Source organism: Biomphalaria glabrata, chromosome 7 (genome assembly GCF_947242115.1).
Source record: "Biomphalaria glabrata chromosome 7, xgBioGlab47.1, whole genome shotgun sequence".
NCBI classification, from domain to species: Eukaryota; Metazoa; Mollusca; class Gastropoda; family Planorbidae; genus Biomphalaria; species Biomphalaria glabrata.
The window spans coordinates 36,943,868-36,962,325 of record NC_074717.1 but is presented as its reverse complement, the minus strand read 5'-3'; the positions used below and the strand labels follow the sequence as shown (position 1 = coordinate 36,962,325).

The 18,458-nt window shown below is 37.7% G+C and overlaps 1 protein-coding gene across 3 annotated transcripts in view; it reads left to right on the top strand.

The window, feature by feature from the left end:
- LOC106050406 (uncharacterized) overlaps positions 1-18,458 on the top strand; it is a 102,967-nt gene that overhangs the window by 15,258 nt on the left and 69,251 nt on the right. For all 3 annotated transcript variants that reach the window (XM_056036003.1, XM_056036001.1, XM_056036002.1), the window contains exon 3: positions 15,700-15,785. In XM_056036003.1, the coding sequence (XP_055891978.1) occupies positions 15,700-15,785 (86 nt within the window). The remainder of the gene's footprint in view (positions 1-15,699; positions 15,786-18,458) is intronic.

The window sequence follows — 18,458 nt, the reverse complement described above, 5'->3', positions numbered from 1 at the left end:
CTTAGCATTTGGAATAAGAAATCTCTGTGTCTTTCTGACTATTATGTTGCTGTTTTGTTGTTGTTGTTGTTTTTTTCTTTGGTATTTATAAGTTATAATTCATTGTTTTATATACTATAGTTATTTTATATTTTGGTGTATCTAAATAATAACAAATTAAAAAATAACATTAAAAATTATTTTTTTCATGCTGTTTGACAGAAATGGTAGAACTTTACATTATCATCATAATCATCATCTGTCCCTTGACTTTCGTCGTAGGGGTTCTGTGACAGTTCGCGTAACCGAATCCCTCCATTTTTCACGCTCATCAGCTGTTCTTAGCAAGATAACAAGAGAGGGTATTACATCCTCTGCCCCCAAAAACCTTAGCAAATGAGTAGTCAGAAAGTATTAATTATTAAACACACTAATACTCACTACAAGGTGTAGTTCTTAAGACACCGAAACATCCTTGACATTCATCGAAATCAAGGATTAGTGCTGATGAATCCGCGCTGTAAATCAGTGCCCAGCATGTTATCTTAGATGACGGATGACCATTAAATAGAGATAAGCCGGAACATTTCATTATCCATTAGTGATATTTCTGCTGGCATGGCCCGAGGGAATGATAATTTGTCATAGACCTGGAACATGAATAAAAAACTTACGGGCATTTTTTTTAGCTCATTGCCTGGTCTCGTGTGTGATATTCTGAGAGACGAAGAATCGAATTGCTTGTAAGCAGCGTGGACATTGATTTGATGATGTGTTTGGGAGCATTGATTTGATGATGTGTTTGGGAGCTTTGATTTGAGGATGTGTTTGGGAACATTGATTTGAGGATGTGTTTGGGAACATCGATTTGAGGATTTGCTTGGGAACATTGATTTGGGGATGTGTTTGGGAACATTGATTTGATGATGTCTTTGGATACCTTGAGGCGTAGCCAGGGAGGGGTTGGGGTTCACTCCCCCCGAAATGAAATCCCCCTGCGGGGGGGGGGGGGGGAGTGGAACTTTGTGACTGATTTTTTGCTATGATTTTGTTTATTTTAGGTGCGATTTAAATATAAAACCGTCACTTGCCCAAGCGCAGCCAAGAGGGTTTTGAATTTAAACCCCCTACAAGAGGGTTTTGCGGTTAAATCCCCTCTTTTCTATAAAACAACAACAACAAAAAATAATGCAAACGATAATCCTCAAATTCCAAGAGCATAGTTAAGGAAGATTTTGATTTTAAAAACCCTCCGAAATTTGTTTTACGATAAGACCCCCTTTTCAATAAAAGACTATTGCATACATCCGTCACCAGATTTTATGAGCATAGCCAAGATGGGTTTTGTGTTTAAAACCCCCTCCAGCGGGGTTTGAAGCTAAAAAAAACATCTCTTCAATATAAAAAAAAAATTAAAAAATTACAAACTCAAAATTCTATTAGTGTAGCCAGAAGGAGTTTTGAGTTTAAACCACCCTCCTCCAGAGGGCTTTAAATTTAAAACTCCTCCAGATGGTTTTGAGCTTAAAACCCCCCTACAGCGGGGGTTTAAAGCAAAAAAAAACAACAACAACACCTCTTCAATTTAACAAAAAAGCAAATTACACACTCAAAAATCTATGAGTGGTTTGGTTTGAGTTAAACCCCCCTCCCCTCCAGCGAGGTTTAAAGTTAAAAACCACCTCTTCAATATAAAAAAAAAATGAAATTACACACTCAAAATTCTATGAGCGTAGTCACGAGGTGTTTCTAGTTTAAACCCCCCTCCTCCAGAGGGCTTAATGTTTAAACCCCATCCAGAGAGTTTTGAATTTAAAAACCCCCTCCAGCAGGGATTGAAGCTACAAGTCACTTCTTTAATATAAAAAAAACCAACTACACACTCAAAATTATATGAGCGTAACCATGAGGAATTTTGAGTTTAAACACCCATTCTCTAAAGGGCTTTAAGTTTAAAACCCCTCCAGATGGTTTAGAGGTTGAAAACCCCTCTCTTCAATATTATTCTAAAGCAAATTAGTCACCAAATTTTATGAGCGAACCTAAGGGGGATTTTAATTTGTTTAAAAAAATCCAGAGATTTTTAGTTTAAAACCCCCAACAGATGATTTTGACGATAAAACTTCCCATTTCCATACACAATGTAAAGCAAACTACAGTCACCTAATTCCAAGAGCGAAGCCAAGAAATGTTACAAATTTCTACCAGTCGCTGGACTCAATCAATAAATCTGTGCGAATAGAAATATTTTGTTTTTGTGTTGCGCTATTTTATGCTTATAGCTTTCTTAATACGCTATCTTTGTCATCAAGCCAACATACTAACCACTCTTCTAGCGAGGTGGTTATGAAAGTAAAAGATTGTATATTTATATTTTGTTTGTTTCAAACTTACTTTAAAACGCTGATCCATAAAGGGGACGAATTCATCTTATACCACCATTTTAGTCTGCCGGGTTCCTTTTTATTGCTTTGGCTTGGCTCATTAGGGGTTAAAATTAAATATTACTGTTAATAACAATTATTACTAAACACACTTCAACTCAAACTCCAGAGCTCCATGAATATAATAATGATATTTTAATATCCAATAGAGCACACATAATACACAATAAATATTAATATTAATAAACAACCACAAGTCCAGGAAGCAACCTTCAAAACCTTCCTGGACCGGGGATAATACCTCACTGACTAACACACTCTCTCGCACATTCAAAGAAGACTAACTCATTCAGTTCATAACAGGTGCAAGACTATTCACATTCATAACCTGGGAGAACATAAACAAAGGGATATAACTATCATACCAAAATATCAAAGTAACATATTCACTCTCGCCATACCGTCCCCCGGACACAGTCAAGTAAATTTTTTTCACTTGTTCGAGATACCAATAAAAATAATTAATTACCAATAGTTAATTAACTAATTGGTAAATTTTTAAATTGATTCTTGTGTTGTCAGGTAAAAGAGATAATTGTGCTTGATTTCAGCTTGATCCGAGATTGGGTGTCAGAGAAATAACATGTACAATTGTTTTACCAGACAGACAGTGTGAGTTTATATAAGCTTAATAGAATATAGATTAACTCAGCTCGGAGATAACTACATTCTTTTAATTGTACTTTTATAAGTTTCTAACGTTGCTTCAGCAATGAAGATTATTCTGTCCTAGTCTAGACCTCCAGGACGTCAGAAGATGGCAGGACAATGGATGGGATTGTGACCACAGTCCGAAGTGCATATTGCACGAACAAGCAATTTTTCAATTAATCCCTAACAGATAGAATATTACGATAACCAACATTTTAGTTTATCATGTGAAAGGACTGTCTGTTACTACTTCCGAGGCTCCAATGTATTGGACATCGAGATCTTTGAGAAAAATAAATGCACAAGACATTAACAGAAAATAAATGAACTCTGCTTTAACCCTTACACTGTAACAGATTGTGGCATGCGTAGACTCGAAAGATAGAAGTCGATGAAAAAACAACCACTACCTGACTGCAAGAAGGCTACATAATATTAGGGCCTTATAGCAGTATAACTTTTAATGACTCTCGGTTACCATACAACGGTATCTTATAAGCCACCATATTATACATCCAGGGTTGATCACAGTTGATCTAGTATAGAGTCTACATCTCGCCCTTTTTTTTCAAGGGGATAGGTTTTTTTTAAATTGCTTTTCTTTTAAGTTTCGTTAGTTAACCGTATTGACATAAACAATATTAAAAATAATTTCATTCGTTAAAATTAAACCATCAGTCTCAGATTTCATGCTTTGGGATGTCGTTCTACTCTGTAATTCATTCATGCTTTTTATAGGTTGCTCAAAATAATTTAACATTCAAGGTTAAACTTCATATGTATATTTATAATGGGTAACTGACATTAGTTGACGAAAAGTAATGGCGGTTGATCGTTGTGCTGGCCACATGACACCCTCGTTAACCGTGGGCCACAGAAACATAAACTTTGCATCATTTGCCATATAATTCGCAAGGTCTGAAATGGGAACTTTACTTTATATATATATATATATATATATATATATATATATATATATATATATATATATATATATATAGTTTGACCTTGGATTCTAAATAATCATGTATTGATTATGTGTTTATATTAAGCACATATGCTTTTTTTCTTTTAATATGTGTATTTTCTCGAGAGATAGGGTTATCACTGAAAAGTTTTTGCTCCTGCAGACACTAAATATCCATTTTTTTTACTCCATCCTGAGCGATGAAGTGATATTACGAGATAAATGGAGATAGATTTAGAGTCTACATCATGTGCGTTGGAGTGAGCACAGTGTGAACTACGAGTGAAGGATCTATAAATAGAACACCTTTATGAGTCTTTATGGGGCTAGGTAACAGCAAATTTAATACATTTAAATGTATGATTTGGCAAGACGAACCGTGTTGTTTTTTTTTACTGTACTCATGCGAACATTGTATGATGTTTTAGCAAACAAATTGAACCACGAATTCAACTTGACCTTATCAAATTGCAACCCTTTCTATTGGATACGTGGATAGTATTAAAGTTGAAGTTTTACAATTTTGGGGCGACTTCTTATCTTAGCAGTGTTTTCATATTGAGCGTTCTTACACTCCTTGCATTGTCCTTCAATGGTCAATGAAGGTAGACTTAACTTATATTGGTCTTTATCGTCTTGTTATCGGTCATTACCTATTTCAACTTTTTGATTTGACTATCTTCTTAGCTTTATCCATTCCTCATAAGGAAATATTCAGTAGGTATTCAGTAAATGGCGTTCAGAAGTTCAGATTTCGTTGGATTATAACGGCATTTTTTCCTCTGAGAGGAATCTGAAAACTATTTTCATAGATACCAAAAATTGTTATTGCATAGAGCAGGGGTTCTCAACCTGTGGTTCGCGACCCCCTTGGGGGTCGATTGACGATTAGCCATCGAAAATTTGGATTGTTATTGTCTATTCTTTTATTGCTGTATCTGTGTGTACGGGGTGGGGTGGGGGGTCGCTGTAGAGTGGGGGATTGTAAAATGGCGTCGCCGAGCATAAAAGGATGAGAACCGCTGGCATAGATGATCTTTTTTTTCCATATTAGTCAGTCATGTCTTTACAAGTAGTTAATGTGTCTAGTGTTTATTAGGACTAAACGATGATATTTTTTAGCTTGGGGAATACAGATTTATAGGAGACATGACTAAATGGTGTTAGAAAGCTGAACTGTTGTATCAAAAAGAGTAGGCCTAGTAAATTATGCTTCATTCCAATTATTGTCAAGTCTTGCCTGATAAGAAATTCTTTTGGGCCAAAAATCAAGCAAATACAATTTGCGTGCGTTCGGTAGCGACTTGACTGTGTGACTATATTTTTTGTACAAGACAGACCAGATGATCATAGTAGATAGCGAAGCTCAGGAAAACGCTTTAGCCAGGTGGCTGCATTAGTTCCTGTTTTCCATGCCCCAGAAGACTTCCAGATGTCTTAGTATTCAACTTTTCCCAGAAATTAGAAGACCATTCCACAGTTATGTCCAAAGGGGTTAATTACATTTTGTGTGTTTGTTTAAAATATATAATTACTAAGTAAATACATATACTGTAACATAATTGTTTCCCTTTGCTTCTGTTTCGTTCACGTTAAGATTGTCTCCTCCTACGAAAGGAAGTTACAGAAAAACCCTGCCTTGGACTTCACTAGAAACAAAAAGTTTGCGTTCTGGATTTTATGAGTGCATAATTTTCTGTTGACTTGATATCGGAGATTTTCATATATGGCGGCAAACCTTTAAACTACCAAGCTTGTGGTGTATCCGGTGCACTAAATAAGGAAAGGGTGGATACGTTGTGTCTAAAATGTTACATTATATTGTGGGTGTACACTTTAACAATGCAGGACCAATTTGTTCAATTTCTAGTGTTTGTAACTTCTATTTAGTTAGAAATTTTTAAATTCAATTTTAGTGTCATTAACATTGGTTAGTTACTCGTGAAAATCTCCAGTAACTGAGTAACTATGTCCTATCTAAGCGCGTCTACTCTCATTCGCATGTGTATTTTTAAGAAGCATTTTATTGTGAGCAAAACTTTGAAGAACAGAATATGTGATCAAAATACATGTATATATCGGTCTTAGTGTTAAAATAAACATAAATAAATAATGGGGAAGGGGGGGGAGGGTTATACCGTAGGCTAGAACATAACCAGCTGGTGACACGTAGGCTAGAACCTAACCAGCTGGTGACACGTAGGCTAGAACATAACCAGCTGGTGACACGTAGGCTAGAACATAACCAGCTGGTGACAGAGTGTGTGAGTTTGAAGAGCTGGACTGTCAATACGGCGGCCTCCCCCCCCCCCCCCATCCCACGAACCAAAGCTAAGATTTCCCTGTTCTCCCGTTCACCACAGCCAACGGGCACGCTGGTGAGTCAGGAAAGGGCAGCGCAAATCGTACACCGGAAGAACGTGAGAAAAGACCCTCAGGGCTAAAACAGGGAAAAGATTGAAATGAAAATAAAGAGAGAGAGAGAGAGTGCGCAGGAGTGAAAAAGAGAGAGAGAGAGTGCCAGGAGTGAAAAAGAGAGAGAGAGAGAGAGAATCCCATAGAATGAAATAGCGATGGGCTAAAGGAATGGTGAAATTATATAAATACTTTTTTTTTAAAGGTACAGAGAAGAAAATATCAAAACTAGATACAAGGTCGAAAGAAATAGAGAGAGAAAGAAAGTGAGAATTTTACAGAAACGCGTTAGGAGGGAAAGGGAGAGATAGAAAAGAGAGAGAGAGAGAGAGATAGTAAAGCAATGACTTAAATAAGTTTAGAAAAAAACTTGCTGAAACTATAGGACTGCTAACACTATAGGACTGCTGACACTATAGGACTGCTGACACTATAAGATTGCTGACACTATAGGACTCCGGACACTATAGGACTGCGGACACTATAGGACTGCTGACACTATAAGATTGCTGACACTATAGGACTGCGGACACTATAGGACTGCTGACAATTCTAGAAACCGGAGACACGTCTCTGAAGCCTCAGGCCACAACAGGAATACAATGCCAGTCACTTGTGACAACTGAGACGACAGCCAGTGCCACTAATGTCAGTACAGAGAAGAGACATTGCTAGTGACAGATGACATCCTAGAAAACGCCCAATGACAAGCAAGCCGGGCTAATAAACAGTCCCAAAAAAAAAGAATCGCTCTGGATGCAATACGAGAATCAGTTTGACAGAAAAACACAGTCAAAGTATCGCTCTGGAAGCAACACTAGACTCAGTTTGACAGAAGAATATCGATTACTTGGTAGCCTAATCTGCCTATCCTCTCCCAACCCCGACAAACAAATTGTTTCCATTGGGCCAATATCTCTGGCATCGATCTCAGTAAATCCATTCCACACGGGGGGAGATAATCCTTGTTTACGTATACGAAAAACACAACGAAAGTTGTTTCTCATTCTAAGATTATTTTTTTGTGCTCCCCGATAAGTCCTGAGATTGTCTCTATTGTACCTTATACTGTTATAGCTATAGTCTATTCTTGTTCCTAAAGGGAAACAGAGATGGTTGAGTTGCAATGAAAGTCTTAGGTCTCAATCGTTAATCACTGCTCAGATTAAATTCAAGGAAAAGCTTATTAGACATCTTATTTGCTTCGGCTAAATCAGAACTCTTGAAGCTTGTAAATATTGATTAGGGACCCAAATTTATCTACACAAGCTAAAAAGTTCCTCTTTCAGACCGTGTGGTCTATAAATAAATCTTTATTCTGTGACCTCCGGTTAAAGAGGGTGTCATGTGACCAGCACAACGACCAACCGCTTTTACTTTTCCCCAACTAATTTTAGGTACCCATTAAATCTGGGTGCACTCAGAGGCGCCCAAAGATCCCGAAATTTAAAATTCCAGCCTTCACTAAGACTAAGACTAAGACTGCTTTATTGATCCTTACGGAAATTTGTTGTGATTACAAGGACTCTTTTCTCATATAAACACAACACAACAGAAAAATACACATAAATACAACAGACACAACATAAAGAGTTCATTCAGCGACTACACACAGGCATATTGGTCCTTTTCATGTTCCCTGATCAATGAGTGGCGGTGATATAGTCTGACCGAGTGAGGTACGAACGAGTTTTTGTATCGCTCTGTTCTTGTTTTGATTGACAGCAGTCGCCCACTTCGCGACGACCTGACGTAGTTCTGGTGGAGCGGGGATTCACCAGGATTCGAACTCGGGACCTCCGGTTCGAAAGCCAAGCGCTTTACCCCTCAGGCACAGTGACTCCCCAACACAAGTTACATGTTTTAACCACTCGAAAGATTGAAAAAAAGTAAAATAAGTAAACAGTACATACGTTGTGACCGTGGTGGGACAGGTCCAAAAAGCCAACCGAGTCTGGAAACACGATATACCCTGACCGCCCCCCCCCCCACACCTTCCCGTAGTGGCGGCTTCCATAGCCTAAACAAGCTATTATTAAATCCCTTTGCGGGCCTGGCCAATTGTTTCGTTTATTCTTAATTTGCATGTTTTGAGCCAAACTTCAATTCACGGTGCCGCCTCTGCGTGGAGGAAGACGAAACCATTTTTCATATTCTTTATGACTGTCCTAGGCTTGGCAAATTACGTTTCGCCAGATCAGGGAAGCCACATGCTATCGACATGCAGACATGCGCACATTTCACACACACACACAGGGCTTTTATCCAGGGCTTTAGGAAGAGTGGATTGAAGCCTCTCAAGCAAGCCCCCACTCACTTGGAGTTTGATGATGATGTGTTTAGGAATATGTAAGTGGCCTAGGACTAGATTACTAGATGAAATTTAGTTTTATAGCAAACATCTTACATTGCCAGCGCAATAAAGAAACATTTTTTTACCCTGCTAAACAATGTCAGACACCCATTAATGCTAATGCTGGCTTATTTGAGGATTTTTTATTTTTTTTTACATAAACGCCAACCTATACATAGGAAACAGAAGTATTACTAGTCGAAGTATTTTTGTATAAAGCATATGATTATTTGTGTGCACCATTCAGTACTGTAGAATCAAATTTCTAATCTGTCTCGCTTGTAACACAAGGAAGTTAAAACTTAGTTCACGACAGTGATCTTTCCATCTGGCGTCCTTGACATTGTTTAAGTGTCTCTTCAATTCGAAATCTCCGCAGATCTTCACTTTTCATTTTCTTTTTTTATAGGTTCTATGACCTTTTGACAGCATATCAACTTGTCGGCAAACCTTAATCTAGGCAGAGAATGATGTCATTAGCCTACATCTTTATGAAGCAATTAATCCTAGCCAACTTATTTGTTTCTTGTATAGAATATTTGTTTTGATATAAGACTTACAAGTAACTCAAGTAACTCATTTGAAATCACGGGTTCTTTGTTGTATGTGAAGCTCCTTGATAAAAGTTTAATCTTCTAACATTAACAAGTAGACAGGGATAAGTAAATATAGTGAAGTGAAGTACACCTGTTAGACCCTGCGATCTATAGGGCAGATGATGTAAAGGTCATCTGGTTCTATGTCCGACGGCTGACGATATGTGGCCAGCATAACCACCAACCGCCCTTTACTTTTCCAAACGTATGGCATGTACCCTATATAGATGGGTGGACTTGAAATTAAAAATTCCAGTGCTTTACAGACCCCCCCCCCAGTGCTTTACCCCTCAGCCACTACGCCCCAAAGTAAGTATCCTTCCCCTTCACCTATCCCTTAGTCTGTTGGGGCACCACACAAGATTTGTTGACCGTCTTTCTCCATTCCTCTCTGTCGTTTGCCTTGGATAGAACCTCTTTCAATGGCAGGCCCGTTCGCTTCCTGGGTGTCTGTTGCGAAGTGTGTGTGTGTGTGTATGTGTTTATATGGTGAAGGTGGGAAGAGGTTAGCGATTGGTTGTGAATGATGCAACATAGGTGGCATTGTCGTCACTTGGTCTTATTTAGGGGAGACGACTCCAGAACGTAAGACTGAAAGGTTGTGTTATTGCAGTGAGTTAGATTTTGACTCCAAGACTTGCAAGCATATAAGAATGTGGCCATGACCAGGGTGCGCATCTGTCAATATAGTGTACATTCAATTACATCTGAACTTTTATTTGTTGTTTTTACTCAGTACTCTAAATATATTCGGAGGTAGCTTGTGTCAGCATACCTTAACAACTTTAACTCTTTATCTCCGTAATTATTTACCACATTCTGGTGGAATCAACGCTGGTATAATCAGTTAGAAGAGAAAGAGTAAATATTTATGTTTCTAAGATTCATCTCTGATTTTAGTGGTCTTTTTTTTTGTTTTGTTTTGTTTTTTAAATTAATATCTGAAAAATTAGATATTCTATTACTTAACTCTTTCTCTGCTAATTGACGATGCCAACGTTGATTTGATCCCATTAAACTAGAATTAGTTTTGGATTTATAAACTTTAATTTGTGCTGTGTAAAAAGAGCACGCATTCTCCTATAATTCAATACCAAATTTTCTGATAACAAACACAAAAAAATATTGAAGTTTAACCTGAACAGGATGGTGAAATACAAATGAGCAAAATAATTAATAGGCCTACTATCGAAACGAGGAAAATGATTACGGAGAGGAAGAGTTAAAATGAACTACACCATTACCTAAAAAATAGAGTTTATGTAAAAATATAATTAAGACACTTTATTGTTGCTCTGATACTTTCAAGTCTGTTGTAAGCACAATTAAAAGAACCTTTGAATTTAGTATGTACATGGTTATTATTTTCGTCATAAGAAAACAAAGCAAGATGGCACCATGTTGGCGGTAATGTCTAGGACAGTGGTCGGCAACCTTTTGAGTCGGAAGAGCCAAAAATGACAATTTAAAAAATTTCAAAGTTTTTAAAGAGCCACAAAGTTTTTCTTGCCAACTATAAATAGTACTAACACACTTTTTTATCGAAAAAACACGAAACTATTTATTCATATATAAGTAGTGTTTTTCACAACAAATTGTAGTATATATATATATGTATTGAGAGAGAGAGAGAATATATATATTGCATCATTAGTTATTTTTTAGTTCGGTAACAACTAAAGCAGTTAAACATTAAATTACAACACTAATTCAATGGGAGCTTTGGCTTTGCATGGTTTTACAACTTTTGGATACATTCGGCTCATAACTTGTTTTTAGTTTCAAACCCGACCTTAAATTTTCAATGGCTAGTAGGCTTCTTACTTTACTTTTAATTATATACATGCAGGAGAACGCTTTCTCGCACTTACATGTCAATCCAAAGATAGTCAGCACTCTAAATGCCAACTTCTTCACCTCTCTGTAGCAATCTGAAACATTATACCATGCGAAGAATCAACTCGCGGCATTCCTTTTAAAGCTGTCCACTTTTGTTGCGTTATGTACATACATTTCTGGACTTCCAACAATTGCAACTTGATTTTTTAACTCTGTAAATTGTAAATTATCCACTCCACAATGCTTTACTTTTTAAATCGATCAATTTCAATTCTAGATGCAGTTATGAAGGAGTATCAATTCCAAATAGATCAATGTGGATTTCGTTACTATTTGTGTTGAAAGGAATTACTAGGAATGCTCGAATGTTGTTTTTTTTGTTGTTTTTTTTTTGTTTGGGGGGCGGGGGGGGGGGTTAAACTGCTCAACTCTGTCAAGAAATGCATCTTTGATTTTTTTTTCTAACTTTGCTGAAGTAATTTGTGTCAAAAGTTGCACCGATTTTATCGCGATACTGCGTTAGACTTTCAAAACGAAGAAACTTACGGCTCTATCTTCTGCAAAAAGAATTAATTTTTCTTCAAAATAAACAAATTCTTCTACCAAAGCATATGATGGGTTTCCCTTTCCTTGCAGTTTTAAATTCAGCTCATTTAATTTTCATTGTTATATCCACCATAATGTAAAATGCTTGCAACAATTTATTTCATTCAAGCACAAAGCAAAATGTTTCAACCTTTGGAAAGCCATCGCGCTTTGTTGGGAAGAAGGAGGTTGGAATTCTGAGTCTCCATTTTGTTTAAGAATTCTTTAAACTGACGATGGTAGAGTACTTTTGACAAGATGATATTAAAATATTGATTACCAAATTTATGACCTCAACTATTTCGGTCGGAATCGTTTTAGACCTAAAGCACTTCCGATTTATCCAGAGAAACGTAAGAATTTTATGGTTTATTTTGCTCCCAAAAATCGATGTTACCCCTTTATTTGTTTCTGTCATATTTCTGGCACCACCAGTTGCTATTTAAACGATTTTATTTATTATTTAAATCGATCTTAATGTCATCAAGGTATTTTTGCATGTCATTCGCTACATCTCCTCTAGTTGGTCACAAGACAAGTTCTTCTTTTGGACCTTGGGAAGACATATACCTGACAAAAAGGGCAACTTGTGTCGTGTCTATTATGTCTCAAGACTCATCTATAGCAAGCGATCAGACAGAAGAAAGTTTAATATCTTCCACCAGCAAATATGTTACATTTGAAGACAATTGAGCTATTCTATCTTGTAATGTTTTAGCTGATAGATTTCTGTTGTTTTTTTTTGAAAATAAGAAACATTTCTTCATATGCAAGCAGTTTTCGACATACTCGCCATCTGTAAATTGTTTGCCTTTTTTTTTTTCAAATTCTTGTGGTGCCACAAAGCTTGCCGGATTAGCATTACTTGTAGATTGCTTCTAAGTTTGAGACAATATTTCGCTTCTAACTCATTTATTTGAAACAACAAACTATACGTCACAGCTAAAGCGAGTGATGAAGATGCCGATTCGTCTTGCGTCGAAAGTGAATTTAAACATCCGACGACATTCGAACTTCCAATGGACTGACAGCAGTGACGACGCGTGTAATGGGAGAGGGGTTTGGTGAAAAGCGAGTACAAGTGGTTGAGAGATCGAATCGGTGCCAAATCATCATTAAACGATTCAGAACTTTTTTAAAAAAAAATCTTTCAATAAAATAAATAATATTGGCGTATGGAACCAAAGAGCCGCAGCTTCACATCCAAAGAGCCGCATGTGGCTCGCGAGCCGCAGGTTGCCGACCCCGGGTCTAGGATGTAATCGCTCTTTTGTCTTTTTTTTTTCCAATCAAGAAACAAGAGAAATATGTAATCTTGTGGTGATTAGTGTTGAAAACTTGTAAGGGGAACAACTGCAGGATGGAAGACTTCACTGCGCATGCGTGTTTGTTCTTACCGGCTTATCGTCAGTTCGTCCATCTTTCTAATTATATCGTCTGCTCTTCCATTCTACCAATTACTTTTTAAAGTGGTTCTTGTCTTATCTTTTTATTTCAAACGTAATCCATCGCTGACATTGGCTAGACATGCTCTGGATCGTGCTTGTTTATTTTAATCCATACTACGACTCTTCTTATGGAGTTCCCCCTCCGCCTTTTTCAGACCTTTGTGATCCAGAGGGAAGACGATGATCATCTGTTTCTGTGGCCTGAGGTTAACGAGAGTGTCATTTGGCACAACGACCTACCCATTAGAGGTGGGTGGACTCAGAGGCGCCCGAAGATCCCGAAATTGAAAACCCAAGTCTTCACCACGATTCGAACCCAGGACCCCAAGTTCAAGAGACAAGCGCATTACCGCTCAGCCTCCTCCCCTCTTCTTATGGAGCAACGGTTTTCTTAAATCATTATAGATCCATCCGCTTTGGGCAGTCGTTCACTTCATTGTCCTGCATGGTGCGGACATTCCAGCATGCAATTATGAGAGTCAGCACCTTTTTTGCTCAGGGGTGATTCAACATCTTAAATAACGTAGGTTTTGTGAAACACAGAATGTAAAGCTGTGCTAGGTATTTTTATAGTCAAATGTGGATTGGCCAAATGTCGACCACATTGGCACAGCAGTCTAACTCAGTCTCAGACGGCTGTCGACAGTAGAACACGGGATACACATTTAAAATCAAAGGCTTTTTCTGCATCAGGTGTGGAAAAATATGCATGTTGCAAATGCTTTTGTGTAGTCACGTGAGATACTGCACTCATCCTAAGTCTTCGGAATCAAAGACATTGCTATTATTAGTATGGATAATGGATCTATATATTGCTGTAAGCTGTATTACAATACCGAATCAAGATTTGAATCAAGAAGAATAGCCAGGGTGAAAGAGCGCCGAACCTAAAAAAAGATGAGAGAAGAAGCACGCCTATCTGCAACTGATCAAATCCACCCATGCCACGTATGCGGCCGGCTTTTTAAAGCGAGGATTGGACTTTCCAGCATTGGCGTAGCCAGGATTTTTTTTTTTGGGAGGGGGACTATATTTCATTTGGGGGGGGGGGTGTTCAGCTACGCCCATGCTTTACAGTCATCTTCGAGTCCATAGGAAATGAGAAACGTACTCATACTCGATCGCGAAGGAGGAGCTATATTACAATACTTATTTTAAAATCTAGAATCAAGACTAACTACATGTACATGTATATAAGATGGCAGCCAAACTCTATCCTATGCTCGTCTGATGGTGACTGCATAAAATTAACTCGAGTGATGTCCCCCTTTTAAAATGTATTTACTAAAGGTTGCCTATCATTATAATTGTGAACCAATGCAATATTGTGCAACTGTTTTTGTTAACGGTAATTTGTCTATAGGTTGAAGGATCTGTTTTGTAAATTGTTGCGGGGAGCCTTGTAAGTGGCTTTTTCTTTTGGTGCTAATGGTATTAAAATGAGAAAAGATGGTTCGCAAATGTGTAATTAGAATAATAGCTTCATTAAAACTTGTTCATGTTGAGTCTAGCAAAGTAAACTATGTGAAGTAAGCGGACAGCTGTGTCAAGAATTTTTTTCCTTTTTGACATCATTCAAAACAATTTCATTCATAAAAGATCTAAGTAGACTAAAGCCAAAACAAATTTTACGAAAGTGAAACATTTTAAAAACAAATTTAACGGTCAACCTCGATTTTTCCCGATGTGGCCGATAAACTGAGAATTTTCGTTCTCCTTGAAATATAAGCACCTTGAAATTTATATACATATATAAGAATTCCTCGTATTAGATTAGCCTATAGTTTGTTTTAAGGGTTGAGTCATAAACATAGAAAGCAACCAAATACAAAAGTCTAGTGGGAAGAAACAAAATCGCTTAAAATGATTATACGATAAAGAACAAAACTATCATCTAAAAACACTGATGAAAAAAAACAACCTAGGCTGGGTTTTGTTGAAAGCGTGCCCGCTTTCTGGTGAGTATCTAGTGTTCTTGATCTATGATAAACAAACTTTTTCAGTCTGTGGGAAAATTTCCGATTCTCCTGTCACTGACCGCATTACCGCAGTCGCGTCTGCCCATGGAGCTGAGCCTCTGTAGCATTAATGCGACAGAACTGCGTCACGGGCAGGATATGGCCCGCGGACCACAGGATGGGCATCACTAGATGCTCGGGTTTGATTATGCTCTATTAGAAATAATCCAGCTACAACGATAGACAAGGAATTCTTTTAGCTGCCTTTTCTCGCCCATGCCATTAGTGATAAGATCTGTTCAGTGTCTACCTTCTCGGGATCTTCTACATAGCGCAGTGTGTTTGAAAACGAGGCAGGGGGGTGTGTGTTTATCTTTGATATTCGTTTAGGGTCTGGCTAGAACACATTTATATTCGAGTAATTTCATTTACCGTATTTTTCTTTTTCTTTTTTTTTTCCCCAGGAAGCGGCCAACTGTACGTCAGTAACGGAAGTCATATATTGCGCATGTACCGTCAGGGAGTCCTCTACGAGTCGGTCGTCCATCAGGTAAATGTTGACTTTAGCGAACATAAAATGAAAATGAAAAAAAAAAAAGGAAAAAAAAAATGGGGAGAGCAACCCCTGTGTTAACCTTAGCTTGCTGCTACAGAGTTACCTGTTCCTTGACATAGGTCGCATTGTAAATCTGTCGTGAGTGAAGTGTTGTGAGCGGGAAATGTGTATCGATGTTTTAGGTGAGCGAGGGGGAAAAGAGTGCGTGTTCTTACAAGGTGTTTTTTTTTAAGTAAAAGGGGGGGGGAGTAATCATATTACTGATACTGTGAGGTGTGTGAGCAAAAATATGTAAATAGGACTATCCAATAGAAACAAAGCAACAAGTGTGGCTAATAGAGTGTCTCCCAATGACATAATTGTACAGTTTTAAAGATGTTAGTAAAGATGACCAAGAAAAAAATTTCCATCTCTTGATCTTTACTTTCATTGCCTGGAAATAAAAAAAAATCTAAACCTCTTGGTCTATACTTTTGCATTTCATAATATTAAAAATTCAACAAATATTGCTGGAAAAAAAACAAAAACAATTTCTCTTGTTAAAAAAAAACGTTTTTGAATCCACTTGTTTTGGTGTAATTCCGTCAAATATACAATGTCGTGTTTTCTATAATATGAAAAAGGATATTAAAATGAGTTTGTTCTGCCCACAAACTCGTGGGCGACCTCTGGGAGCTATTCGTACTCCCAAGCGTTGCACGCAAACTTAGGTCTACTGGACATCGAGTATAAAAATGTATTTGTTAAACAACAGCTGTTAATTAAATTTAATTTTTGAGAATAACGTGAACTAGATCTAACTCAAAGCAATTACAGTTTCGTTTTTTTTCAAGGGGAGATTATATTATAAATAAAAATGAAATTCTCTATCCGATATTATCTCCTCCTTCATTAAACTAAAACAAATCGTATAAAGATCGCATTCAAATAAGGCGATATTGACCTTTATATGTGGGCCACTTAACATCCCAGCAGCCTGGCCAGCTACGTTCCCTGTTCAATCATCACAATTACACACAGTTAGTGTCAGAAAATTTAGCCTTCTCTCTCTCTCTGTCTGTCTCTGTCAGTCTGTCTCTCTCTCTCTGTGTCGCTCTCTCTCTCTGTCTCTCTCTATCTCTCTCTCTCTCCCTCTCTCTCTCTTATCACACACACACTGACACATAGACGTATGTGCAACAGGTTAGCATCTGATGAGCTGATGTCATACGATGACAGACAGGTTTGTGGCCCTAACATTTCCAGCAGTTTCTCAGACTCCCTGCCATATATACATTTCAACAGTGCCATTCACCAGAAGACAATACGCGAGGCTTACATTTGTATTGATGCTTGGATTATAAGGACTGAGAAGAATGTATCGAAAAATAGTAATGCTGAACATGCAGTCTAACCACAGAATTTTAGTATACTTTTATTACAAAGCTTATATCAACTCACTCAGTCTGTGTGGTACAAATTTTTTACATATTATTTCTTCCACACCCAATCTCGGATCAAGTTGAAACTTTGCGCAATCATTCATTGGCATAGACAAGGCATGAATCAGTAAAAAAAAAAAATTAAAAAAAATAATTATTCAATTAATTAGTATTCACGGAAAGGGCTAAATATGTAGGTTTGGCACAAGCCATGAATCATAAAAAAAAACAACCAATTAGTCATTTAATTAGTATTCACGGAAAAGGCTAAATAAGTAGGGTTTTGTCCCCTTAGATAATTGTACGCGTTATTTTTGTTCTACATAAAATGTTGGATAAAGCTACCGCGGGCACGTTGCCCTGCCTCATCGTGGCGCCCGCGTGGAAACGGCCATTTGAGGAATTGGCTAGGCTAAATGGGTAGCAACACAGGACTCCCGTGGGGATGCCCACGGGTAGACGAGAGTCCACCCATTGCACGGGCGGGGTTGTAATAAAGTCCCCACAAACACGTCACCAATCCATGCGCTGTTCCTCAAAGGGACCGTTACATAAATGGCGGATCCCGCACAGTTAGCTTGGTACATTGAAGGAAAATGGCAGAAGTCCCCGGTGCATTCTCGGCCTTCGGCCGTGTCTCTAGTCCACGTGTCGGGGGCCGAACGCATCGGTCAACAGCAATGCCTTACATAGGCATTGTCTAGGGTCTCTCCCAAACAGAACTGTGTGTTCACACAGGTTTGTTTTTTTTTACTGTTTGGCGTTCAAACAGGTTTTTTTTCAAACTTAGAGCTCGAAGAGCCTTCGGCTCAGCTCTCAGACATCAACAAGGATAAAGTTACAATTTTAAACAACTATTAATTGCACCTAGAAAAACATTACTTAATAAGAAAAAAACAACAATTAGTCAATTATATACTGGTAATTAATTATTTTGTTTCATTTCGAATAAGGGAAATAACTTCTACGTTTTTGAGAGATATAGTTGCAAGTTCGAAGTTTTTCCCCTTTAGATAAAAAAATCTTTTAAAAAATAGTTTGTTTATTTCATCTTGTTAACGGTACACTTAGCAAGCAATGCTTTTTGATGCTCTTTAACAAGAACTCCAAGGAAAATGTTAAATAACCAGTAGTCCTCAAGGCTTTTCTATATTGCTCCGAAAACTAGCTGTTCTATAGATACTATCTAAAAGAGACTTGCTCTCGACTATTGTCATTATAAGCGCTAACTACCACTGACTAACTG